The following is a 27,996-nucleotide window of genomic DNA, read 5'->3' as shown; positions in this document are numbered from 1 at the left end:
TCAATAATTAAGAATTGTATATTAATTATGATAAATGAGATTATATTTAATAAATGTATAAATGTTTGTTCAGAAACTGAAAGTTTGTTATAAAAAATTACAATCATAAAGGTACTTTATATAAGTGACATTCATATAAATAATTTACAATTAGCAGTCTTAAAAAAAATTATGATTATGTAAAATTCATAAAAATAAAAAGGACAATACAAAAGTTATCATTATCAAAACAAACTAATCCTATAGTCGGTTCATTATAACCAGGGACGCCACGTTGGACGTTCGTGACATAATATTTCTTTATGAAAAGCTTGTTTTAGGAGATCAGGAATCTGAAATATAATTTAAATAATTGTAATAAAATAAAAATAATTATAAGTTATTTACTGTAGTAGTATTACTGGATTATGGGTTTCAGAATTTTTCATTTTATTGAAATTCTTCAAAATATACTTCAGGTTTCTATCAACTATTTCTAAAATTTGTAGTTCATTTCTTGATATTTTTTTGTTAGTTTTCTAAAATAAATCATAATGTATAAATAAATATGATTAATTAATATAAATTATTATTTGATCTTACAGTAATAGATATATATTTATTTACAGCATATAAACATTCAAATAAATTAAGACATCAATCATAATTTGGTTTCATTCATATATTGTAATACCATATGGTGCAAACTACATAATATCATTAATTTTATTATTTAATGTTAAAAATTACCTGAAATGTACCTCCCCACTAACTAATTGTACCCAAATATAGGTATATAATATTCAATAATTATTATATAATTGTAATATATTATGTAATCATAATAAATAACAATTAGTATTAAAATCATAATAAGAGTAAATGTTAGTATTTAAACTAATTAATTCTTAATTTCCCAAAGATATTAATTTTTTTTTTTTAATTTTTTACAATAATTTAGTTCTAGGAACTCAGGAAGTCTTTTAATTACTTACCATATTATAATTAGCCATAAATTCATCCTTTAATAATAATTTTAATATAACACTAATATCATCAATACTATTGGTTAAACAATGGCCAGTTACAGTTAAGCAATTTATCATTTGATATTTTCGATAAGGTGTGATAAAATTTGTCAAATTTGGTGTTATACGAAAAGGTATTATGTTATTTTGAACTAAATTTCCTGTAAAATTATAATTATAATTATTTAAAGCACAAATTCACTCAGTGTTCAATCAAAAGAGATACTAACCATGAACTTCACTTAAATCAAACTTATAGTGTAAAGCAATAGCCATTCCATTATTTTTGTCAATATTCAGCATCTCGGGCTTTAATTTGATAAGGTTAAATGCATACTCGAAAAAACAAAGTAGTGAGTAATTTTCAACAAACTAAAAATAACGTTCATCAAAGGTAAATGTAGAAATAGTAAAATAAAATTGTATTCTAAGCATGTCACTTACAGTTTTGCGAAATGTCCAATAATCTGATTGCAATGGGTGCATTAATGAAACCCAATTCTTCAACACTTCGTCTGAACCATATTTGTTGCCTACTGCAAGTAAAGATTCCATTAAAGGCTGAGTTCTCTCTGTCTGTAAAACAAATAAAATAAAAATTAATTATAATTTTTTTAAATAAAAAAAATAATAATATATGATATATTTGACTTACAATAATACATGTACTTAATACTGAAAACCAAAAGTCAATATCCTCGTGAATCCATGGCATGGGCTTATTTACTTCTCTAAATATATCAAAGAGTGAAAATATTGAGTTCTTTTTAGTTTCAACCATTCTTAAATTTGGTGCAATTATGAATGTATTTGGTATAGAGAACTTTAAATATCTTTTAGCAGTTTCCTATAATAAAATTGTTTATGACTAGTTAAATACTAAATATGCACCACAATAAGATTATAAAAATGACAATACTTTAAAATCAAGCAAATAACTATTTGCTACTCTGAATAATTGAAAAATTCTATCTTCAGATTCAATACCCTGGCCTTTTGAAACATTGTAGGTATATATATGACCATCGGTTCCACGAATAGACAACTGTTTAACAACTGTACCATTTTTGTCAATGAGATGTACATGACCACTGAAATTATGTATTCTGACAGCCTCAGAAAAATCCTAATATATGATCAATAATAAAAAATATTGCAATAAAATTTATTAATAATTAAGGAAACAGTTGATTAACATTTAATAATTGTATTAATTCATTACGTCAATATAATGGTCACTGGGTATCCTTATCACAGACCAATCAAATTGATGGATTGTGGGACAACGAAAATGATGAACAAATCTAGTTGGATAATTAGATTTGTTTTCTATATACTTGATCCATTTTCTTAGTTGGTTTATCATAAGTTTGATAGTTGGAACTGAAGCAAAACTGAAATCCGATGAAAACTTTTGCTTGAAGAATGGATAACATACTGATAAATAATCCGGAACCAAAAATGTTTTCTTCATTTGCAATTGTACTAAGTTAGAACATGATAAATATGTTAATTTTGTCTACTAGAAAGCTATAAAAGTGATACACACACTGCTGCAGTGACAGTAAAATGCGGCAGAAATAACAAAATAATTATTTCATTTTATTTTATTTTTGTAACTAAGTATGCATACTTGTATTCACATCTTCAGCAACAAACGATATAATTATGGTTTTAATAAAATTTGAAATTTCTCTTGGAACCCGTACATTTAAATTTTTATTTTCAAATGCAAAATCATAACTGAGATATAAGCATTCATACAACTTGCGGCGTAGTTCTTCATCCCAACTTTCTCCTAAAGAAGTTATCTATAATAAAAATTAAAAATAATATAATTTATTTTAAATGAATAATAGTTTGCTGGATCATTACAATTAGACTGTTTAATTCATATTATGTTTATCTTGGTTAAATCATAAAAAAATTAAATATCCAAATTTTAATTCATGTAGAATAAAAATTAACTGTAAATTATAATATTTAATAGTATTAAACCAAAACAGAAATAAATAACAAAATAAAAAAGTTTTCTTGATAATAAATTGTATTAAACTAACCTGATCAACAAAATAGTCCAATTGAGTTATACCTAGATTATACTTCTGCAACAAAGTCATCATTTGTTTAATCTTATCAATTTTTAACATTTGGTATGTTTTTTTTCGAACATCATCTGCTTTATGAATAACAAAATATTATTAAAAAATAGATACATAATTAATTAAATAAATGCATATGAAAAATAATTTACATACATGACAATGTATTTGCAGGCATTGTTTCCTAAACAAAAATCATATTTAAATCATTTTTAATTAATTATTAAAAATATTATAATTTTATACTATTTTATTTTACTTTTTTACTATTTTATATTACCATTGTTTTATTCATTTTTTCAGTGAGGTACATTCTGTTCAAAATCAAATACATTTGTTGTGGATACCATTGTCCAATCTATAATATTAAATTACATTATAAAAATAAATTACATTTTATTTAGTGAAGTATAGTATTTGTTAAAAAAAATTATTATAATAATAATAAAATTGAATTTAAATCAAATTAATACGTTTTGATTTCAACTAAATCTTAACAACCAATAGTAAAGAAATAAGATATTTTTATTACCTTTGAAATAATTTTAACAATGGCTTTGATATTTTTTTCAACAAAGATATTTAGCATTTGAGGAAGCCATATATCAGAAAATATAAAATTACAATTTTCAAAAGCACGTAATAGTGTATACTTGTTATCATCATATGTTAAAAGCCATAAAATCTGAATTAAAACAATTTTTACTTATAAAAAAGTTATTACAATTTGTTACTTTCTAATTGATACTTACCCTGGCTATTATAATATTACATTTAATATTAGTAGTGAATGTAGATGCTATAATATAGCATTTTATAGCTGATAATGCAATATTTACATCTTTAATAGATGACTGGTTAAAATTATGTTCAATTAATGTTGCCCATTGAAGCCAAGCATTTTCTAATATTTCATTACAATTTAAAGTTGTTAAAAATGTGTTTAATTGTGATAGCCGGTTGTTGCATTTATGCACGCGTAAAGGAATTAATTTAAAATTGTCTTCTATAACACATTGCCATTCAATATCAATAGCTTTCTTAGTTTCTTTAGTAGAAAAAAACATGGAATGATATTTTGATGCAATATCTGTGTTACCACAATAATCTTGAAAGCCACCAATGATTGTTAATAATAGAGGTTTCATATCATCCATAAAATCATTGCTTAATGGTAAATTGGCTAAATCATTAAATTTCTAAAAAAAAAAAAAGTTATCATTATAATAAAATATTAGTACTTAATACATATATTAAAAATGTATAACTAATGATTAGTTATACTTTTTTCCAAATATCAATTAATACAGTTATAATATTATGCATTTTAAAATAGTTTACATTTAAAATAGCATACAACCTTTTAATACTAGTTAATGTGTAAAGTGAGTAAATAAATATATATTTTATAAATATTTTTTATACAATATATTATACTAACTTTGTTGTACTTTATAATTGTTGACTGCTTACATTTCACCTCCAAGTTCATCTTATGCAACCAATTAGACGTTGTAATATTATTAAGATTGATACTATTTAATATATTAATAGATACATCAGCCATGTTGTGCTTTAATGCTATCTCTCCAAAAATTAATTTTGATTTATCCTGCAAATTATTACCAAAAATGGTTACTTTTTGATATTAAATTGTATTTAGAAATATTAACCTGAGCAGATTTTATAAAATGTGATTTTAAATTCGAATTGCGTTGATTCAAAAATGAATAATACGTTTGTCGCCATGAAATCAAATCACTCCATACATTTAAGCTATCTCCAATCCACAAATTTCTGTTGTGCCAAATCTGAATTAATGAATTAATATTATTGATATTTTCCGGTGATTGAAACCAACTAGTTTGGATATTAAGTGCTTCTCGTACTTCGACTATCTATGTAAAACAATATAATAATTTAATTGTAATATTACACAATCATTTAGATAACTGTTAAGTATAATTTAACCAACATACCAATTGGGTGGCTTGGAGTAAAGGAATATGAGCATTGCATAAATACTTTGGTAATATTTTCCATTTATCTATAATTTCGGCAGTAGCAAGGTCAATATGTTCCTGGACAGTGAACATTACTTGTTGATCTAATTCTTTTAATCCTAACATTCCCAAATAAAAATGATACTAAAAATAAAAATAAATTGTTAATTAATTAAAAAAAAAATGAATGTAATTATTTATTCTTATGCATATAATAAAAATATAATGTAGAACAACCAAATCCATAAAAGTTTTATATCAATCAAACATAAAAATATAATTGTGTATAAATTAATTATTTTAATTTTAAAATCACCTTCCAAACTAATTTAGATGGCCAAATATTTTGTTTATTTTCCAAATACCACCTTAAATCATCGTAAGCAGAATTTTCAATTGTGTTTTTCCATCTATTTTCAATATTTAATAAAAAGTTATCATCTTCTAATATATTTTCACTTAAAAAACTCCACTCGTTTAACTCTCTTAAACACCTGTTAACATGTGCATGATAATTAAACTGGTAAATTAATTTAGCCCTCTATAATAATGTAGTAGAGACAATAATTACTTAGTTAAACGAATCTTTCTAAACATATTATCTTTATTATAAGATTTATTTTGATAAATGTTTATTCCGTTCATTTCTTGATTTAACAATTCTATATAAATTTGTGAAGCTTCTCTAATATATCCTTGTTGTTCAAGAGATAATGCTTTTTTTGTAGCTTCACATTTTATAGTATTTTGAAAAAGACTTTCTAGAACATCTTCTTCTCGTAATAGAGAATACATCTGAATCATTCCTTCAACAGCTTCCTTAAAAATAATATATATTATGTTTAAACTAAATTTTAACATAATAAACAAGATATAAATATTGAATTTATATTACTAACATCCTTTTTATCATGTATGTAGTAACTACATATATCTTCCATTTGTTGAATGACTAAATACCATAAATTATATGTTTTTCCAATATATACCATTTGATAACTAAAATAAATATTTATCTATATTACATAACATGTATATACATTTTTATGATAAATAACATACGGTTTAAAATAAATGTTTGGTTTACAAAGGATAATAGCTTCATAAAATACTGCCATAAAGTTATTTCTTAGTTTACTTTTTGCTAAAAAATTAATTGCTCTTGCCGATAGTAAGTTTCTTTGATCATCATTAAATAAACTCCAAACATCGGGAAGTAATGATATCCATAGGTTTTTAGCTAAGTTTTCATCAACAAAACATAACTGTGCTAAAGAAAAGCACATATCAAATGTAGAAATATTTCGTACTTGATATGATATTGAAGAACTACTAGTTTTAGAAATGGCATCCTAAAAATAAATAAATAAAACATAATAAAAATAACAAAATAATGTATTTATTATTTTACAGTTTTATCAGAAATTACCATATTATTTATGACTAATAATGGAAAGTCTCCTTGGAGTTTAGTATTTTTGGATATTTTTATCAGTAGCAGTTGAACATAAAATGCAATAGAATCGTCTAAATTATAACTTAATTCATTAGACATCAAAGTATATAATCTCATGCATAATCCACCATTACGCCATAATGTATCATAAAATTTCAAGAATTCATATCTTATTGATGGAGTTTTGCAATTGATACCAAATTCTATACATTCCGAAAAATACCAATTTCTGAAAATTATAAATTTTAGTTATTTTATATGAATAATTTTAATGGTACTACTAATAGATAAGCGATTATAAAATCATATAAGTAATTAATCAATGACATTTTGACAGGATAGTCCAACTATACTCAGGATTTCATAATTTTAGGCTGATGACTGACTTAGGAAAATATTTAATTAACTGAAATTAATTAGAAAGGTTACAATATATTAATTTAAAAACAAATTAATTAAAGTTATTTATCAATTAATAAAATATTCTTAATTATTCTATATTATCTTAAAATATTACAATAATCTGGAATAGTCAACAATATAAATATGGCTATTGTCGAGTGTTATGATATAAATTATTTATTAAAAAAAAATATATAATAAAACCTAAAAGCAGAAAATAATAAAAAAAAAATGGTGAATTAGTAGTGAAATCATATTTAATATATTATTATTATTACCAATTACAATAAAATTACTTATTAATTTTGTAATCGCTATAAAGGAGATCTTTTTGCCACATAAAATATTAAATACATTTTTCATATTTATTGTAGTATATATTTGTATTTTTACCATAATTATTCATAAATATTATATTTTTAAATTAAATGACTTTTTTCAAAATATAATAATATAATATTCATAATTATTTTATTATTATGATTAATTTTGATAATACACAAAGTTATAACATTACATTCCAACACTAATAATTACAAAAAAAAAATAAAAAATAAACAAACATAAACATATAATAATTTAAGAAACAAAGTACCTGAAAATTTCAAGATTTAATTTATAACAATAATCAGTTAATTTTTGAAAACGATTGATAAAAGTGATGGATTTTAAAATTTTAATAACTTGACAATTGAAAAATACAGCCTCATCCCTACAAATTTCAATCCACTTGGTTATTACCTAAAAAAAAAAATATTAAAATTATAAAATCTTACAATAAGAAAATGTAAATTAAATATATTTAAAAAGAATAAAACAATTTATGAATAAAAATAAATTAAATTAAATTACATTTAAAATTATTATCATAATTCGTTCATCAGTTGTAGTTTTTATATATTCCATAAGTGTTGAATTTAATAATACTCCTTCAGCAGCTTCAGATATATCTTTTATGTAAGTAATAACAAGTTCAAAACACTTTACTTGCACTTCAAATGGTATATTGTTTTCAAAATCTCTTGCTCTATCCAAATTTTCAATAACTACTTTTTCAATAAATACTTGCTTACCAACACGTGGCAATGTATCAACGTGAGTTTTTAGTATTTCTAAACATTGTACCTTAACTTTTGGATTTCTGTTATCTAAAAAAATATTTGTACATGATTAATATATTTTAATTTATCAAACTAGCAAGCATTAATTATTTCTACATAATATATTATTTATTAACGGTATACTGACTTTCATTAAATTTAAACATTATATCTCCCATAGTATTAAGTAATTCGTCATTCATATAATTCGGAAAATATATTAATGAAACTCTTAATAATGTCAAACTGATTTCTAATTTATTTGAACAATTACTACTTAAACCCTCTGAAATGATCTAAAACATATATTTATAATGTTAATTAAGTCATATTATATGAAAAATTCATTCATACCGTTTGAATATATAAATGCAACTTTTCTAATCCTTCATTTGATGGAAAGGTTTTTAAGATTTCTGTAATTAATTTTAATGTACCTTCATTACACTAAACATTTAAAAAAAACATAATTAAATACATATTTAAATAAAACAATCCACTGACTTTTAATATAATTACAAGCAAATGTATCTCTTTATAAAATAAATAACTTACTTGTTTGACTTGTGATACAGCAAGATGTCGATTGGTTATTAAAATCTCTCTATGACTATGTGGACTATTTAAATTAGAACCCTAATAAAATAAAATAAATAATTAATTTTAATTATATTATACGCTCATGACTATTTAATTATTTAAAAATAATAATATTACTTCAATAAATGCAAATTGTAGCAATTTGATAAGATGATCCTGAACAGGTTTCATAGCTTCTATCATAATATTTTGAGGTAAAACATTTAGCATGAATGATACAGTATCATATGCTGCTAACAAGTTCATTAAACTCGCAGAAGAATTACCATGAAGCATTTTTGGATTTTGTTTGAAAAGTTGTTCTTTTTTAAGAAAAGAGTCCAAAAGTTTTTCGAACCACCCAAATTTTAATTTTATTTCTGTAGTATCAATTGGTTCAGTGCTTAATATATTTTTAAATAATTTTCTACTGTGTATTGCTAACTTAGTAATCAAGCTTTCAGGTTTATCATCATGTGTCTACATTAAAATAAATTTATATTAGGTAAAAAATAATGCATTTATAGTTTATATACTACAATACCTGGCACCCAACCATTGCTAAAAAGTTCAAACAGTTATCAATAAATTCAGATGATTTCTTTTTTTTTGGCAGTGTGTTATTATTCTCTGCTTTAGGTTGTGCATCATCGATTGAACGTTTAACAGGAAATACTAACGCCTATTTATTAAACATAGTAAAAAAAAAGAAATTATAACAATTTATTACAAAAAAAATACAATATTGAATATAAATACCGTATTTGAAGAGCTGTCAGCAAGTTCCCAACTAATTATCATACATGCTAAATCTATTGCTGTATTTTTAAAATCGGGTATATTGTTATTCTTAGCAATTGGAAATAAAGCTCCTAAAATGTTACGGAGCAAGAATTCTTTGAAAGGGTAAAACAACTAAAATAATATATAAATACAAATAGTTCAGTTTTAATAGAAATCACAATAATAATAATCTTAATACAACTTACTGTATTATATTTAATTAAAAATAAGCTAATATGATGTAAAATTGGCACATTTTGTGATTCATTGGTCAATATCTTCTTAATACATGCAACTAAACCTTGTACATTGCCATTTTTTTCACAGATAGCAGAAACAATTAAGTTTAATGAGTAATTTATTACCGGTAAAGCTTCACTAGAGCTAGCTTTTAAAAGTTCATAATGTATCACTAGAACGATTACAATAATTCAATAAAAATTCAATTTAAACATGTGTCTAGAGACATAATATGCACAGACATTTATGATAATAATAGGCATCTTATCTTCAAGTAGGCTATTATAAACACATACATTTGTTTCTTTGAATACAGTGTTTAAACTTTAAACAGTTTATTTTAATAACAATTGAGTGACATTTTAAATAACAATGTATTTTTATCATGGAATATTTATGATAACCAAATCAACTTACTTTGACTAAGTTTTTCTTTTTTTGGTGGATTTTCAGATAACATTATGTGTGTTAAAATCAAATAGCAGTGATATTTAACATTTATATCCATTGTACATCTAAACCATGTACAAGATATAATGGAATTATATATCAGTTCACAAACATTCTCATTGAACCCCAGTAAGTCATCGATTAACAGACAAATAAGTTGGCATAAGAATACTTTAATTCCATCAAAATCAGATCCACTTAAAACAACGCGAATATTGTTAAAAATCTAAATACAAAAAGTTAAAAATTAACAGAAAACAAATTATATTACCATACACTGATACACAGAATCATTCAAGCTGTTAATGTTTTAAAAGCTATATATAAAAATTAATTAACATAAAATAATTATTATTAGTGTATTATAATTTTATTACAAAAGAATAATTGGGTAAAATTCTTTATTATAAATTTGTTTTGTATAAAATAAGAAATATATTTTTTTCTAAATATATTATATATATACATCAACAATAAAATAAATTTTAATACTAAATAAAAAATATTATATAATCAACAATTAATAACTCACCAAAAGAAAATTAATCCTCAAGAAACTGTTTTATTCTTAATATTTTTAATTTATACTTAATTTATACCCACCTCATCTATGCGAGAGCGGATACAATGGTCCTAAACGGGGGGAGGTATAATTTGTTAGTTATCAACTAAAAAAAGGTCATCATCTATTTTCAAAAAAAAAAACTTTGTTGGAATATGTGATACTTTTTTTTGTGAATGGGGGAGGGGGCAATTAGGGTAATGCCCCCCTTGTAACCACCTTTACATCTATGTAGACATTTACTTATCAATTCATTATTAACTCTATTTCAAATAAGAAAAAAAAGTGAATAGATGTATAAGAAAATATATGTGTATCAACAATGTTTAATTTACATTATTTTACACGAAGAAATAGTGAAAATAATGTATATATGTATTATCATACATAATTATAGTACATGAACATATTTACTTTAAAAATATTGTTTAATTTACTATTATAAAAAAGAAAATACTTACTTTGTTTAAAACAACTCCAATTATATTTTCATTAGATTTAGTAAATGTACATAATAGCTGTTGTTTTTCCCCTTTCTTATAAGAAATTGAAAAACATGGTAATATTATATATTGAAGTATTTTTCCTAAAATATCAATATTGGCATTTTTTTTTTGATACAATTCAATAAATTGAAAAAACACTATTCGTTTCCATTGAATGGTACTTGATTGTATTATTTCTTTTTCTAAAAATCTTCTAAAAAACTGTTTCAACAAAATTAAAAACAAAAATAAGTTCATGCGTAAGTAAAAAAAACTGTCAAATAAAACTTACATTTATATCTATAGGAAATCGCATTGAAAACACAAAAAGTAAATGAAAAAGTATAAAAACTTCATTGGTATGATCTCGATAATAAATAATTATAATTTTTAATATCAGTTTGGGTTCATCCCATTCTGTTGATTGAATAGCAGCTATATTTTTAAAACGTTCCTTAAAAAGTCAAGACGATTAATAATTTAACATAAATTTGTTAATCAATGCCTTTATAAAAAATATTAAATGATGTATAGTTCTAAAAAAAATTAATAAGATTGAAAGGTAATTTGTGATAAGATAAAAACACAAGGTATATAACTTAATTAAAATTTTTCAGTGAAAATAACTTTAGCTTTTGCACATAATTTTTTTTTCTTTTTAATTCTCATGATTATGTTTACCATTTTACACCAATGATTTTTTTTAAGGAGTTTAATGTAGGCAATGTAAGTTAGGTTATGTATGAAATAAGTGATCATTAATGTGTATAACTGTATTTAAAAGAAATAGCAGATCACCCCTGCACATGTCAAAAACACACTATACAAGTATTAACTATTTTGTTTTTTGTTTGGTAAAAACTATCAATTTTTTGGCAACATATTAACTAATCTATTAATTCAATAAAATTCTAACACTTACTGGTATTTCAAGTTTTATTTCAAAAAACAAGAATATTTATTTTATAGAATAATAATAAAAATAAATAATAATGAAATTAATAATGTTAAATTTGGATTTATCCACAGAGCCCTTAAACCAATCTCAAAAAAACCTAAACCTTCTTAAGTTTGAAAACCACAGGAGTAGATAAATGTATGTCTTAAATAAGATGATTAATACAGAGAAAATTATATATTAGTAAGTTTCATGGATAACTCAAATAATATGTATCATAGAATTAAATTAAAATTTGATGTTTAATTTTCAAAAATATTTTGTAAACAGAAAATTTTGATAAACGGAAGTTTCACTGTAAACATTAAGCATAAAAAACTTTTATTTAATTACATAACATGAAATAAAAAAAATGTAAAAATTACTTTGAATTTAATACTGCACCAAATAGTTAGTAGTAAGTGTATAATTTGGTTTGAACTGAAAATCCATTTTTTGGTCATTTTTAATAAATTATATATTATTTTAATACATGCATATTGAATAGATCTTGATGTATCTAAATATATATATAAAAAAAATGTTAAGTTTATAATGAATAAATAACAATAAATACAAATTACAACTAAAAACATATTAATATAAACAATGTATATGAATTTATTTTATTATAAGTTGAAGTCACAAACATAATGGCATTAGCTACACATACTGATAATTCTTAATATACCTTTTAATTTGATTTTTTACTGAAAAATAATGGTGTGTGTTACAATAAAAGCTTAAATACTAGTAAAGCCTAGGCAATGTAATACCAAAATGTAAAAAAAATGTTATGCATTTACTGCTAGTAAAAGTCATAATTTCTGGTTTTCAACAATAGATCTTAATAATTTTTTTTTAGAATTTAGACATTTTGTTTTGTTTTTTTTTTTTTTAGCAAAAAGTTATTACTAATTTTTGCTGGTTACATTTAACCATAGAAAAAATCAAATTTTCAAATAATAATTTTTTTTTTAATTTTACTTTATATATTGTTTATTTTAAAATTTACCATTTCACGCTTACGAAAATCTGATACATTAATCAACCAGAGATTTGACTGATATTATTTTATTTTCCAAAAATTTACCTATATCAATCTGTAAAAGCGTGAAAATAAAACATTTATCACTTAATCAATGATTATCGGTAAAACTCAGGTTTTCTTATTTGTACTTGTACCTCAATGTTTTTACTGATATAATAATTTAAACCATAATTTTGTAAATAAAAAATAAAAATACACACAAATAGTTATTAATATATTAAAGAAGGTTACCAATACTATAGTCATAGTTATGAGTTCTAAATGTCATAACTAAGGCTCGGATTTATATGTATTTATGAAACTAAAATATGTATTTACGTTAGAAAAATATGTACACAAATATGTGCTAAAAAAATCAAAATATGTATTTTAGTAATATGATTTATTTATATAATATATCCATATGAGTTTCTAATGAAACAAATTATATTTTAAATACTAAAATTATTTAAAAAAAAAAAGTTGTTACAAATTATAAAATATAAATAAAAAAAGCTAAAAAAATTGTAATTATCTTGATTACAATTCATGATAACAGCCATTTTTAAATTTTTAAATTCAAAAGATCTTCAATTTGGTCGTAAAATTGCCTTATACCGACTAAATGATCTTTCCGCTTCCACTAATGTTATTGGATAGTATTGCATTTTGACTATGTCTGAAGGAGTAAGTTATATCTACTGTAGATTAAGTTTAATAATTGGTATTATTTTGTTACTATTTTTGTACTTTTGGAAATATGGGAAATTGTCTGTATTGAAAAATACAATCGTATATAATTAATAATTATTAAAAAATCGTAAATGAACAAATTGTCAAAATATATAGGAAAAAACGGAATTATTGAGAAAAATATAAAAACATGTACTTATGGCAAAATATGTAAAAATATTTAAAATAAAATATAGTTAATTACATTGGAAATCCCTTGAAACGAATTTATCACTCACCTAAATTAGTTTATCAAGTCACAGTAGTCATATGTATTTACATAAAAATCCGAGCCCTAGTCATAATGTACATTTATTATAATAATACTAAAAATACATATATATATATATACATATATATATGTGTGTGTTAAGAAATAAAAATTAAAACTAACCAGATTTTGAAGTTGTCAATAAAGTTTCAAGGTGTGATGAGTCTGATGTCAATACATTTCGAAGAGATTCACATTTGTCATTGCGTACCATTGAAATAAAAAATAAACTCCATGTTGAATTCTAAATTAATTTTTTGTGATTACATAAGAGTTTATTATTTTAAAAATATGCTATATGCCTTTAATTAATTAATACTAATGATAATAAAAAAATCAAACCTTTATATTTTTATCTAAAAAAAATAATTGTATACTATCTACTGGAAACTTCAACAAACATTCAGTCAAGTGTGGATATAATCTATCACACAATTCAACATTTAAAGTATTTTGATTCAAAATAAGTTCACAGATTTCTTTAATATGAAAAAATTGTGTTTCTGTTATTTGACTTATTATTTGTATAATTTTCTCTAAACTAATTTCAAGTTCATACATTGATGTTCCTAAAACCAAAAATATTATTAAACGACATGTATTATAATTTGTTAAGCATTTTTTAACTTTAAATATGCTTAAGTCTATTTTAAATATTAAAATATATTAAGAATAATAACAATTTATAATATTTTCTTACTATGAATATCACAATTTAAATTGTTCCATAAATATTTAAATGAATTTAATATGGTAGTACAAAACATCTTATTTGGACTAGATGGAAATAATTTTGTTATATATAAAATATAATTAATATTTATTAATGTAACCTTTTCTGGGTCTTGAAATAAATCATTGTAATATAATAATAATTTATCCACCTAAACAAAAATGGGGTTTAGTTAAAGTAAATATGTATTATTTCACAAAATGTTTTATTTAATAAATTTTACCATTTTTAATTCTATGATCAGATTTATACTACGAGATTCTAAACACTGGTATACTATTTCTTGCATTTTAGTATCAGAACTCATTAATGCATTCAAAAATATTTCAAATATTAATATATTATCTGAATTTGCCATAAAACTTGAACAGTGTACTAAAACTTGCATGGCTACTTGACGAAATTCAAATAACTGAGTAGATGATAAACATTTAAACATCTTTATTGAATTTATTTCTTTACTATCCCCTTTGCATACAATATTAATCATATTGAAATAAAATACATTAATTTTATTTAAAATGTCTACAATTAAAAAAAAAAAAAAAAAAAAAAAATGAGATTTAAAGGTTTACAAATTACAATACAATATCATGAAATCTATTTAAATAACTCACCGAATTGTTCAGTAGGAACAGAATGCAAAGCACAAAATATGTGCCCTTTCATCATACCAATTTGAGATTTAAAAGTAAAAGTATCAAATAATCTATTTCCTGGAATTGCTAGTTGAATTTGCTTATGGTATGGCTCTAAAATATCCACAACCGTTTTTTTTTGTTTATTTGCCATCAAGTTAATTATTTTTATAGACTGTAAAAAAATTAGAATCAGTATAAAATAGTATGTTATATTTTTTAATGCATTTGAATCAAAAATGTTAAAAGCAATATAAGTTTTTACTTATGAGAGTTTAAAACAATTATTAATAACAATAAGTCAAAAAGTAAAAGTTATTTCATAGTTTATTATTTTAACCTGTTCTCTGAGCAAATCATTTGGGCCAGTTATATAATCAGTAATCTCCATCAAAATAGTGTCCTGTATTAAATCGTGCGATGGATTTTTTGGTTTAACCCAATACAACCAGTTTAACATGTAATCTAAATTACTTTCAGCAATTTTTAGAGTACCAAATGACAACTAAAATGTATATAATTCAATAATTCATTAATATTAAGCTTACAACATTTATAAAATTCAAGTTATTAAGAATAATACATGTTTGTTGTAATCAAAGAATATAAACAGCGTGGCTCTAAATGTATCATTAAAATGTTTAATAAACCAATTGGAATATTCATTAGCCTCAGTTTCTTCTTTTAGTAAATTTGAAAATAAAGTCTGCAGTCCTAAGCAACCTCCACGTTTACAAATCCAACTTAAATCGTAACAAAGTTCACAAAATTGCCGGAACATATAAGTTATAAAAGGAAAATAAACCACCTGAAATAGCAATACATATTTCATCAATATTAAAATAAATATAGTTTATAATCATATATATATTAAATAACAATACATACACTATCTCCTAAGATTTTGTGTGATTCTCTTAAAATAAATTCTGTAGCTTTTACACCAAAATAAGAAATATTTTCCTTTTCATTTGATAATACTTCACAAATAGCATCAATTATAACGTAAGGGTTAACTTCTAAAAAGTATCCATATGAAATATCACTAAAGTGGCATATGGAAATATGAATAATTCTTTTGGAGAATTCGTTAAAAAATGTTAAAGCATCTGACTTTAAATACTCATCATCACAGCAAATCATTAAACCTAAATAGAAAATATTGATAAATTTAATATATTTGAAAATATTTTTAAATTTAATATTATTGCAATAAACCATTCCACAAGCTAAGCATTTAATTTGTTTATCAATTTTATATTTTTGATGATAAAAATATTTTTAATTTCCCTAAACATCAAACTACCAAGAGGTGACTGATTAAAAATATTCAATTCTAAAGAACAAAAATAAGTTATTATGTTTAATGTTTAAAGAAAAAATATAATTTGTAATTACCAGTTAATGCTTTTATATACGTTTCATCGGTAATAGTATTAGTATAATGTAATTCATTATCAGCAAACTTTTCTATCAACGTTTCCAAACTGAAATTTATAAATAAATTATACATGAAATAATATAAATGATTAAAAAAAAAATGAGTATATAAAAATATTTTATTAATATTAAAATCCAACATATATTAAACTTATATAGTAATGCCCAATAACAAATATCATTTTTACTTAATAACATTAATGATAACTGGTTCAGAAATTTTAGGATTTAGATTTTTTCCTATGCTTCAATTGTATATTTTTAGTCATAATAAATTAATGTAACTAGACCAGATTGAAAATTTAAAAAAAAATTAAGCATATATCATTGATTTTTTTAATCAAGAGTCAAGCCAACGCATATATATCATTACATAAAATTTTTCATATTATTTTATTGTAAAATGTTACTATCACTTTAATAAAATTTTAATTAAAATAGGGTTAACTCTTTAATAAAATATAATAAGTTTATTTTATTTTATATAAATCATTATTAAATTATTTGAGTTTATTATTTTATATTGTTTGTTCAGTATAAAATGTAAAATATTGCAAGCATGTAAAATGGGACATATTTCATAAATTAATATTTAAGTTGAAAACCAAATATTAACTAATATTATAAAGGTTTAAACTTTACAAATTAATTCTTTAATTTTAAGGTATGAACAATATTTATGATCAAATTTTATTATTTAATTAATAATAGTAAACATATACTTAAATGATATATTTTTTTATTATTTAATTAGCTTCTAACACATCAAAGTTCAAAACTTTAATGTCAGTGAAACTGGTGGGAATATTCAAAAATTCATATTTTTAATTTATAATTGAATATTTAAATTATACAATATTCACTATTCAGATAATTAACTATCAGATTCAGGTTGATTTAACTTTTTAAATTTCATATTATTCTTGGGTAGCTTCACACAGCATTCACACCATTAAAAAATCAACTTTTAAATTCAAGAATTAAAAAAATATTTATTTATTTAACTTCTAAAATAGAAACTACACTAATGTCCTAATGTTGTAAAATATTTTGAATAATTGTTTTTCTAATTATCAGTGGGCATACAATTCAAACATTTTTTATTTTTATAGAAACAAATTATTAAATATATTTTTATATTACTACTCTGGTGTTAATACTAAAAGTGAGTAATATATTGCAGACCAAAATAACAAGGAGTCTTGCATAAATATTATATATGTTGGACAATATACTTCAGAAATAATATTTAAAAAAAATATAAAAACTATAATTGTAATACTTGATATTTGACAATAATTGTAAAATTCTATTAGAATCGTACTCCATTGATATCACTAGATATCCTCTTATAACATTCCAACTTTGTAATCTATTGAATCTATCATTGTCCAAGGTTAATGTTTGAACAGCAGTATGCACACCCTATGAAAACATTAATAAATTTAATGACAATGTTTAAATAATTAATATTAATTAAAAAAAAAAAAAATAATAATTCAATTCAATAATGTAGAAAAATGTTAATGAAAAATAATGCGATAAAATCTGAAAAATTGTAGTAAGTTTAATAATAATTAAGTCCAAATGCTTCATTTCATAAATGGCAATCATTAAATAATATTTAGTTCAATTAGTGTATTTTTAAAATTAAATCATGGATTATTAAACACAATCATATATGTATGGGAAATGATAAAAAAAAATTAGTATATAATTGCTTAATATTAATATTATTTAATTAATTCTCATTTTTAACTTACAGGTCCAATATCCATTTCTAATATGGTATTATCATAATCATCATATGTTATACATATTTTAGGCTTCCTAGAAACTTGATGAAATTGTTCATGAGCTCTAAAATAGTCAGTTTTCATAACCGAACTTCGATTAAGACCTCCAAACTTTCCAAGTAAACTTAAATAAAAAAAAAAAATTATGTTAAAAATAGAATAGCTTTATTAAAATATTCTCTTGACAATTAAATTCACCTAACAGCTGGCAGTGATATTGATTCATGTGGACTTTGTAAACAATCACACAATCCTTTCATTATTTCATTTCGAATTGGAAGAACAGGATCGTCTAAGAATTGAACTGGCAAGATATCCAAGCATTTCTCTAAAATACCAAGGCCCTGCAGAAGATTAAAAAAAATGAAAAGTATTAATTATTTAAATTCATATCAATTAATATATATGAAAATAATCATCACTAATATACTATATTTTAAATAATTAAATTTCTTTTTCATCTTTGTTATTTTTCAATAATTAATATCATTGGTAAATTAAAAACAAAAATAAATTTGAATATTTTGTCGACAAAATGTTGAATAGAAAATTTCATAACTAAAGACAAATTAATTGTTGGGAAAATAAAATGTTGTATGACACTAAATAATTTATAAACTCCACTTTCATAAATTGTATACAAAATATATTTAAGGACATTTTACATAAGTATTTTTACAAGTAAAAAAACTAACGGTAAAAAGTATTAAAAATTCTAAAATAAAATAAAATTAATAATTAAAATATAAAATGAATATTTTAAAATATTGCCTTTCATTAATTAGTTTTGTTTAGTTAAGTACATAATAGTATATGTAAATCGTATTGAAGTATAAGCAATATTTTTTTAAAGATTATTGCCTAAAGCACTTATTTATAAAAAAAAATTTATCCACGAACAACTATATCTTAGTGAGAATTTAAAATATACACTAAACAATTTCAACAGCATTATCCTATCATCGATACTACCCTAATATTTTTAATTTATAAATACAAGGTATATATGCATATTATAATATGTATATATTTAGTATCATTTAGATAAATCAATAAAATATAAAATAAGATATATACATACTTGTGGAGTTAATTCAGGTATTTGAAATGAATAAGCAATTACTGACAATAAATCCATTATATGAGAATGAAGAACCACTTTAAACATACACTCAGCTAAGCACAATTCTGCAAGCGCAACTTTTGTTTCAATTGAATCATTTGTTAAACTTTTGTGGTATGAAAGTAAATCTGTAAAAATGAATTATTTAAAAATATATTTAGATAAAAAGACAAATTAAAAACAATGTTCTATGTGTAATTTAAAAGTTACATATAGATAATAGCTTTAGGAAAACATGTAGTTGGAAATGAAAGAATACTTAAGGGTACAAACAAGTTATTCAAGATGGATCATTTGGAATTTTACGTTTGTCTATTTTTGTATGATTATTAGGACTTTGGTTTTAAAACTACGACTAAACACTTCATAGTTCATAGTTTATTCTTCATTAAGCAAGTATGTCAACATAATTTCATATCAATAGTTAACTAATACAAGATAAACATAATCTCAAACTATTATTTATTTTTATTAGAATTAAAACTATGGTCATAGCTCAATTTTATAATCCTACTTGTAATTTTTCTGTCTAGCAATATCATTGATACGATGCGTGTACACAAACTAAAATATCCCAAAACTTATACAACATTACTTACAATCAAACTAATATTCATACACTATTAACAGTAAAGGTGGCGTAATGAATGTACAATTGCCTAAATTTTATCCCATACTAAATAGCCGCAAACGGACCCCTTAAGTATTATAATTAAAAGTTTTTCAAAATAGTGTAAGTAAAAATATAAGTTTATAATACCGCAAAACAGACATCTAATTAATGAATACATATTTTCTCCAAAATCATAACTTGCTGTTTCAACAATAATTAGCATTGTTTTTAATATTCCAATAAAAAACACAGGATGTTTTGTGTTTTGTAAATTATTCATCAATCTATAAAAAACATTTTAATTAATTACTTTAAAATTATTATATTAAAACATAGTGCACATGAAATTATTTATTTTTAATAACTATTTAAAATAATTACGCTTGAATAATTTTATAAACATATTCATCACGTTTATTATCATTATGGTTTAGTTTGACATTTAATTGAATCTTATCGACCAAATCAAATATTCGTGATTTTTCATTTTCATCAATTAGATTGTTTAATATATACTCAAATATTAAACTACTAAAAGCTGAAACTAAAACTTCATCGTTCAGTGCCATTTCAAAGATTAATGTTTCAAGATTATTAGCATAAATTTGTTTGACTAAATGATCTCCTGTGATCAATGTTTTAAGATGAATTGGATTGATACACGAAAGCTGAAAAAATAATTACATTTTAAATGCATTATTCATAATTAAGCCTAAATATATCATTAAAATAAAATATTGAAGAATCTTAATAAAAAAAAGTTAACCAATCATTAAAGCATTAACAATAAATAGTAATATAGTCAATCCATTTAGCCATGAAACTTAAAAATAATTTTAAGACATATATTTTATAATTTTAATAAACCTAAAAAAAAGCAAGTTAAAATGTCTAGGAAAAAACAGCCTTAGTAGAATAGGACATGGAAAATGAATCCAACATAATTTATCTTTTATATTGTCCAATATATTGTTTTATACAACGCTGACAAATATGGTTTCTTAAATTGTGTTAATCTGTGTATAGATATCTATTTATACATGATAATGCTACATGGTTTTTGTTTGAAAAATAATATTAGCTTCAACCATAATATTATACCATAATTTAAATAATAAATAAAAAGAACTAGAGCAGAGGCGCATACAGGATATTGTTTTGGGAGTGCTAAATTCAAATCATTTTTAAATATTAATAGTATTTATAATAATTAATATTTATAATAATATAAACAGAGGTCTCTCCCAGGGCCCGGAATGACAAGTATAAATATATAATATTATGTTACACCTAATGTTTCAATTTCGTTAGTTGATAATTTTTTTATATAATAATTTAAAGTCAATATACCTAATAAAATTATCAAAATGTTTGGGGCTAGCCATTTTTGTTGGGGGGGGGGGGGCTAAAGCCCGTTAGCCACCTCTTTGGGTGCGCCCTTGAACTAGAGATTTGTACAACAACTTTTATGTGCACATTAAAAAGTATAAAATAAGATAATTTTATCAAATATATGTTAAAATTGACTAAATAGGAATGAATTCAGGATCATAAATATAAACTTTTATCACCTCATGACAACTTAATAATAGAAATACTAGTAATTTGTCATTATATACACTAATACACTCAGGATCACAAATTATGGTAAACAATATGATATTTTTAATAGTTCAAATTACTACTCAAAGGTTATTTTACGATTTAAGTGCCTTATTAAAACAAATAATCTAAAAAATATTATTTAAAATATATTTACTTACAGAAAGAAGTATTTCTTTCACCATTTCTTTTTTCGGCAATGAACTATCACAAATTTTTAATGACAACAATGAATGTTTTACAAAATGATTAAATGTTTTCTTGTATTGAGGATGAATTGAAAATTTTTCTCCTTCAATTTTAACCTAAAATTATTTATTATTATTAAGAATTATTATTTTTAAGTCATGCACCAGAATATAATTACAATAAATTGGAAAACTGTTCTAATTGCTGGAATAATTATTTTAATAAACCGTTTGCAATCGGCTAAGGAATAAGGAGCTATTTGTGATGGGTGATAACCATACTTAAAATCCTCTTTTTCTTTTGATTGTTTTCCTAAAAAAAATATACATATATATTTATGTAAAATAATTGTTATATAACATATACAAGCTGTAAAAAACCCATAATTTATTTATTTAAACCCAATAAGATAATAATAAAATTTTTATTCTTAGTATGCAAAAAAATATATTATCGTTATTAATGCACTATATAATATACTCATTGTATAAAAAAAATGTATTTTGTTTCTTCTATAGATTACTTTTAGATAGTAAGACATGTTCTAAAGCAATAAGTTTATAGGTTAATAGAGAAGAAATCTAATAAAATGTAATATTATAAAAAAAAAGTTGAACACCTCAGTGGTTTTATTAAGTGTTTTAATAAACATATAAAAAAATTGCAAAATTAATGCTATTAAGGATTATGTTGAATATAAAACAAAGTTTGAACAAAATATGGATATTAGTAAAAAAAAAATGATTTTAAATGAAATTTAAGCAATAATATAAAATATGAAAAATAATGTTAATAAAATAACTTGCACATTATTATATTATAAACTTGCTCGTCTAACGGAAAATGTTTATAACATATTAAAAAATAAAAATACATATTGTTTGAAAGTAGATATAAAATATAAAATATAATATTAAAACTCTAAAACACACTATAATATCATGTATTTCATTGATACTATATATTACTATTATATTATTATATTATATTTATCATACCTGCTAACATAGATGCAATGCTTTCGATTTCATTTTCTTTAGAAAAGTTAGACCTAAAATATCAATAAATATATAATTAGATAAACTATCATAAATTACATTATATAAATACTTAGTAAAAAATATTACTCATTTAATTGTGGTAAATAAAATGTTTGAAACTGTTTCAATTTAATTATAAAAATTTGAAGTACTCGATAAAATAAATCTACTACAGAACTCTTCTCATCTTCAATTAAATTCAAGTTAGTAATTGTATTATTTTGTCTTTGAACGATGCAACTTAATACATTCATGACCATGTTACACAAATTTATTTGGTATCTAAAAATAAACTTTATACTAATCATTTACACACACATTGGAATATAATAAAAATATATCACATTATTTTCAAGTAAAGTTGCAATTCAATAATAATTTACAAAATATATTTATAATACAAAAATAATAATTATGACTTTAAGATAATTGTTTCTTTGACAGCAGATTAATGGTCAAATTTAATGTTATATTTAATTAATATATGAATCTAAAATAAACATTATATGTAAAACAAAATATATCATACATCAATTTATTTTATTTTACTAATGATTTTTTAATTTATTACAACAACTGAAAATATGAGTAAGAAATCGAAAAAATATTGTATTTTAAAACCTTTTTAATATTGCATACAGTAGTGACTTACTCAGGCTGGAGAGTGGAATCTAATAAATTAGTAAAATGTAAATGAATTACACGGACTAAATAATTTATTGATAATTGACTGTGTAAATGTGTAATAAGATGATCAATGTATACATAAGCTTTAGGTCTTAAAGCACATTTTGATGTCCAGGATCTTCCAGTGATTAATGTCTCATCTAAAAATCTATCCATGAAAGGTAAAAATTCTATGAAAAAAAAAATGTTGACAATTAATAGTGGTATATTTTTTATTTAAATAAATTTAACATACCATGTTTATAATCAATGAGTATAAAAGATTCAAATGCTGAAAGCAATTCTGAGCGAATACTACTAATATTTGATGCTATGTTACAGTTCATTAGACTTATAATTCGACTAGGCAATGTAGGACAATGTAAACGAACTCCATCCTTAGTACATTTTAAAAATGATGAAAAAAAAAATAATAATCTCACTTGGGCATGTTTTAAATCCAATATTAAATCTCTGAGGTCTGGTCTAAAATAGAATTAAAAACATAAAATAAATGTAATTAATGAATATACAAAATTATGAATTAATATTCAAAAATGTTAGTTATTTACTTGTAATTAATCTCCAAATTAAAAAAGCTCATGAGTACTGGAATCAATTCTAAAATATCATTCTTAAAAGCTGGAACTTCACTATAAAACACATAATATGTTTTCAATATCAACGCAAGTTCCTTTAAAACTTTAAATGATACTTTTCCCATTGGAACAAAAATATACTAAAACAAATAAAATTAAAACTTTAGATGATTAACAAGGAATTAAATATCTTTTTATTGAAATCAGCCTAAAATTAGGTTCATAATAATTACAAGGTAAAAGAAATTCTAAAAAATACTTTTAATTATAATACCAATTGAAAATAAATCATATTAAGAATTATAAATATCAAATATCAAAATTAATTTTTTCATGTAAGTAATACAATACAATTTAAATTAAATAACTCAAAAATAATTAATATTATATCTATATTGTGTATGAGCAAATCTAAAATCTAAATCATATTTTAACAGTTTATATAGTTCATTAAAATTAATTATGAATAGGGTAACAAAAAATATACAAAAATGTATTAAAACTTACATTAACAGAATTTCTTGTAACAGTTGTAGTTAATCGGATAGTAGTGATTAATTCTTTTAAATCAGAAGTTTTTTGATAGTTAAAAATTTTTTCTGGAGTACTAGAATTGTTATATATATCCTTAATAAGCATTAACAGTTTATAAATCTGAAAAAATAAATATTTACAAAATTATTCATAGGGATCTACAATAATCTTTTACAGTATTACATACTGTTACAGATTTAGTTTCACATTTATAACACTTTTAGAAAAATATTTATATTTTAATTATTATCTATACATAAATAAAGATCACTGAAACCAATGTAATGTAAAATTAGTTATATTATACTGGTAAATTCATTCAATTAATATAAAACTAAAATATATTATCTAAAATACATAAAATTATACAATGTGAAACAATAATATTATGGATATACCTCTGCTTTTAAACAAGTACTATCATATTTTGGTTTAAAAAGATTTAACAACTCCTTAATGATTAAAACACTACAAAGGGCACACTGTTCATTATCAGTTTCAATAACTTTTATGCATGTCCTCATGATGTTTTGAAGATGAATTTTTGCTTTTTCGTGATTATTAATGACTTTATTAATTATTTGAAGTATAATTTTTCTTATTTTCTGTAAAATATATTGTACAAATATTAGTTAAAATAGTTAAATATTTATATTAATAAATAATAACATATGATAGGATAGAATACTACTATAAACAATTTTAATATTTAATTGTGTTATTGATAGTAATTATAAATTGAATTATAATACGATTGATTAAAATTTTTTTTTAATTATTATTTACAGCTATTTTTCTTTAATAATACTTACAAATAAATCATTGTCTGGGCTAAAAACTGGCTCAGTCGTGTATAATAGTTTAAGTAAAATAACAACCATATTATCAAAGTAAATTTGTGATCGACAACATTCCTGAAAATCAAATTTAAAAAAACAATTATTACTATTTATAAATTATATTATTTATTTTATTATTATTTTTTTTTTTTAAATATAATTCAACTTACTTCAAGGCTTTCGGAAATCTTTTGTATAAGCTGCAGTTTAACCTTCATATTTACAGCAGAGTTAAGTATTAGTGTCAAATCCACTGGACCTGAGGTTTTGGGATGTACTATTTTACGAACTGGCTCCATCGTCTTAGCAAAAACTGAAAATTCAAAGAATTTAAGTTAAAGAATTTTACACTTTGTTTTACTTAAATAGAAAAAATAACAATAATCAATTTTTTTTGTATTTATTTATCATGATTGATATAAAAATAATAATTAAAATAATAGATAAACAATTTACTAAAACATTAAACCATTTTGAAAGGAGATATAATTTTTAGTCCAATTTACTAGATTACAAACCATATGCATTAGTAAAATATAATTACACACCAAATTTAATATTTTTAGTGTTAAACACTGAAGTAATATAGTAAAATAAACTTCTCTCGACTAATGACTTAGTAAAATAATAAAAACAATAGATATTCAATTTGATAATTCATTTTCTCACTTATCAATGAATAAGTTGACCTGTACCAAATTTGATGGAAATAAAAATGTATACTTCCTATTGTATTTATTTTATACATTATACTCTCTTCATCCAACCTATTCTACATAATAATATACCCAGTTACTTGTCTACTTATTATCCATAGTATATACCATTATATATTGTATGGTTATATAAATGGTAAATTTTACATTAAAATGCATAGTATACAAATAACAAAGCATAATCAACATTTAAGCAAACAATAATCAAAATAGCTATAACTACCAACAATCAAGATAAAAAATATTTAAAATACAGTGCATTCATAGTTCTAATGGTAGTTAAACCTATTTAATGTATACATCCAAAAAATGTAAAATAAAAGAACCTACAACAATTAATGTAATATCAATAGAAATGGTAATAAAAATACATCTATAATAGGTTTTACTCTTAAATTGAAATGTTGGTGTATATGAAAGTAAAGTAAACATGTTAAATACAAAAACAATATACTATAATTTTTTTTTATTTTATGTCAAATAGTGAATCCAAGTACCTAATAGTGCATAAAAAAATCTTACTAAAGATACTGGTTCATGTCTAATAATTTACAAGCTGTACACGCCCAGTATTATTACAGTTGATAATCGAGGTGGTACTAACGATTACACAACCGTTAGTAAATAGGACCACAAACATAGATGGAACAAATATACAATATTAAATTTTAAAAAAAATAAATAAAAACAAGCATTGACAGCTTGACAAAATTATTTACCTTTTATTTATGTTTCCTCGATGATAATTGTGTAAAGCAACGTTTTGAACGGTTATTTGGACGCCGAATTAACTGGACTTCATAGTTCATGTGACGACGTCAGCTTGGTAAGTAGAGAGTTCACCGTCTCGAATGTGTGACGATCACATGAATTACGTCGATTTTCGAATCAAACGTTTTCGGTGGCAACATTATTGTTGTTATTATTATTATTATTATTATTATTGTTACAATTTATCATTGTAGTCTGTACGATATCGATTTAATTTTTTCAAATTATTCCAAAGTTACAATGATAACGCCTGTGCGGCTATGAGAAACGCGCGTACTATAATACTATCACCGGCGAGACAACGACACGGCGCGGCAACGACTATAGAATGAATGAGTGCCGAGCGGTGACGAATGACGATCGGCCAAGGTGCGTGACTGTGAGTTAGCGGCGGCAAACAAAACGCGTTAATCTGCTATCAGCCATTTTTTTTGTCCCAATTTCTGGTTGTTCCCACGTATAATAAGAATAATAAATAAAAAATATAAATAGAGTAAGAAATACTAGCCGACTTTGAATGACCACAATTCACTTATTAAGAAGTGATTATTATTTATA

General features: G+C 22.5%; 1 protein-coding gene across 2 annotated transcripts; it reads right to left on the bottom strand.

Moving 5' to 3' along the window:
- Positions 1 to 50: 50 nt before the first annotated feature.
- On the bottom strand, positions 51 to 27,929 carry LOC113556708 (transformation/transcription domain-associated protein-like). 2 transcript variants are annotated; one of them, XM_026961817.1, is made up of 62 exons: positions 27,387 to 27,929; positions 26,122 to 26,264; positions 25,925 to 26,026; positions 25,511 to 25,717; positions 25,086 to 25,232; positions 24,552 to 24,718; positions 24,236 to 24,465; positions 23,966 to 24,170; positions 23,401 to 23,595; positions 23,272 to 23,324; positions 22,452 to 22,585; positions 22,246 to 22,389; positions 20,864 to 21,150; positions 20,630 to 20,766; positions 19,828 to 19,997; positions 18,945 to 19,090; positions 18,714 to 18,870; positions 18,233 to 18,375; positions 16,909 to 16,997; positions 16,399 to 16,658; positions 16,094 to 16,318; positions 15,851 to 16,015; positions 15,490 to 15,685; positions 15,096 to 15,397; positions 14,840 to 15,023; positions 14,482 to 14,708; positions 14,263 to 14,383; positions 12,493 to 12,626; positions 11,462 to 11,623; positions 11,146 to 11,391; positions 10,090 to 10,348; positions 9,639 to 9,844; positions 9,409 to 9,564; positions 9,194 to 9,331; positions 8,788 to 9,129; positions 8,626 to 8,706; positions 8,425 to 8,517; positions 8,219 to 8,366; positions 7,823 to 8,118; positions 7,566 to 7,711; positions 6,542 to 6,797; positions 6,175 to 6,464; positions 6,012 to 6,111; positions 5,684 to 5,931; positions 5,429 to 5,606; positions 5,089 to 5,256; positions 4,783 to 5,007; positions 4,551 to 4,721; positions 3,862 to 4,308; positions 3,642 to 3,794; positions 3,390 to 3,467; positions 3,266 to 3,293; positions 3,068 to 3,183; positions 2,641 to 2,818; positions 2,230 to 2,492; positions 1,927 to 2,133; positions 1,663 to 1,854; positions 1,452 to 1,583; positions 1,238 to 1,379; positions 975 to 1,168; positions 402 to 518; positions 51 to 332 (listed from the first exon to the last, which is right to left on the bottom strand). In XM_026961817.1, the coding sequence occupies exons 2-62, from the start codon at positions 26,248 to 26,250 to the stop codon at positions 255 to 257; spliced, it is 10,890 nt and encodes a 3,629-aa protein (XP_026817618.1). In that variant the 5' UTR covers positions 26,251 to 26,264; positions 27,387 to 27,929; the 3' UTR covers positions 51 to 254. The 2 variants fall into 2 exon arrangements, with proteins under 2 accessions (XP_026817618.1, XP_026817619.1); XM_026961818.1 differs by having other exon boundaries at positions 18,275 to 18,375.
- Between the last annotated feature and the right edge of the window lie 67 nt (positions 27,930 to 27,996).

This window comes from Rhopalosiphum maidis, chromosome 3 (assembly GCF_003676215.2).
Source record: "Rhopalosiphum maidis isolate BTI-1 chromosome 3, ASM367621v3, whole genome shotgun sequence".
NCBI classification, from domain to species: Eukaryota; Metazoa; Arthropoda; class Insecta; order Hemiptera; family Aphididae; genus Rhopalosiphum; species Rhopalosiphum maidis.
Note: the sequence above shows the minus strand (reverse complement) of the source record. Positions and strands in the feature narration are given on the sequence as shown.

Excerpts from the sequence above, each read along its gene's own strand:
- LOC113556708 (XM_026961817.1), bottom strand. The coding sequence starts at position 26,250 with ATGGAGCCAGTTCGTAAAATAGTACATCCCAAAACCTCAGGTCCAGTG. Across the intron at positions 22,390-22,451 it reads GAACAGTTTTCCAATTTATT|GTTAAAATTGAAGGAGAAAA; the intron begins GTAATTATATTC and ends AAATAATTTTAG. Across the intron at positions 5,607-5,683 it reads AGAAAGATTCGTTTAACTAA|GTGTTTAAGAGAGTTAAACG; the intron begins GTAATTATTGTC and ends ACATGTTAACAG.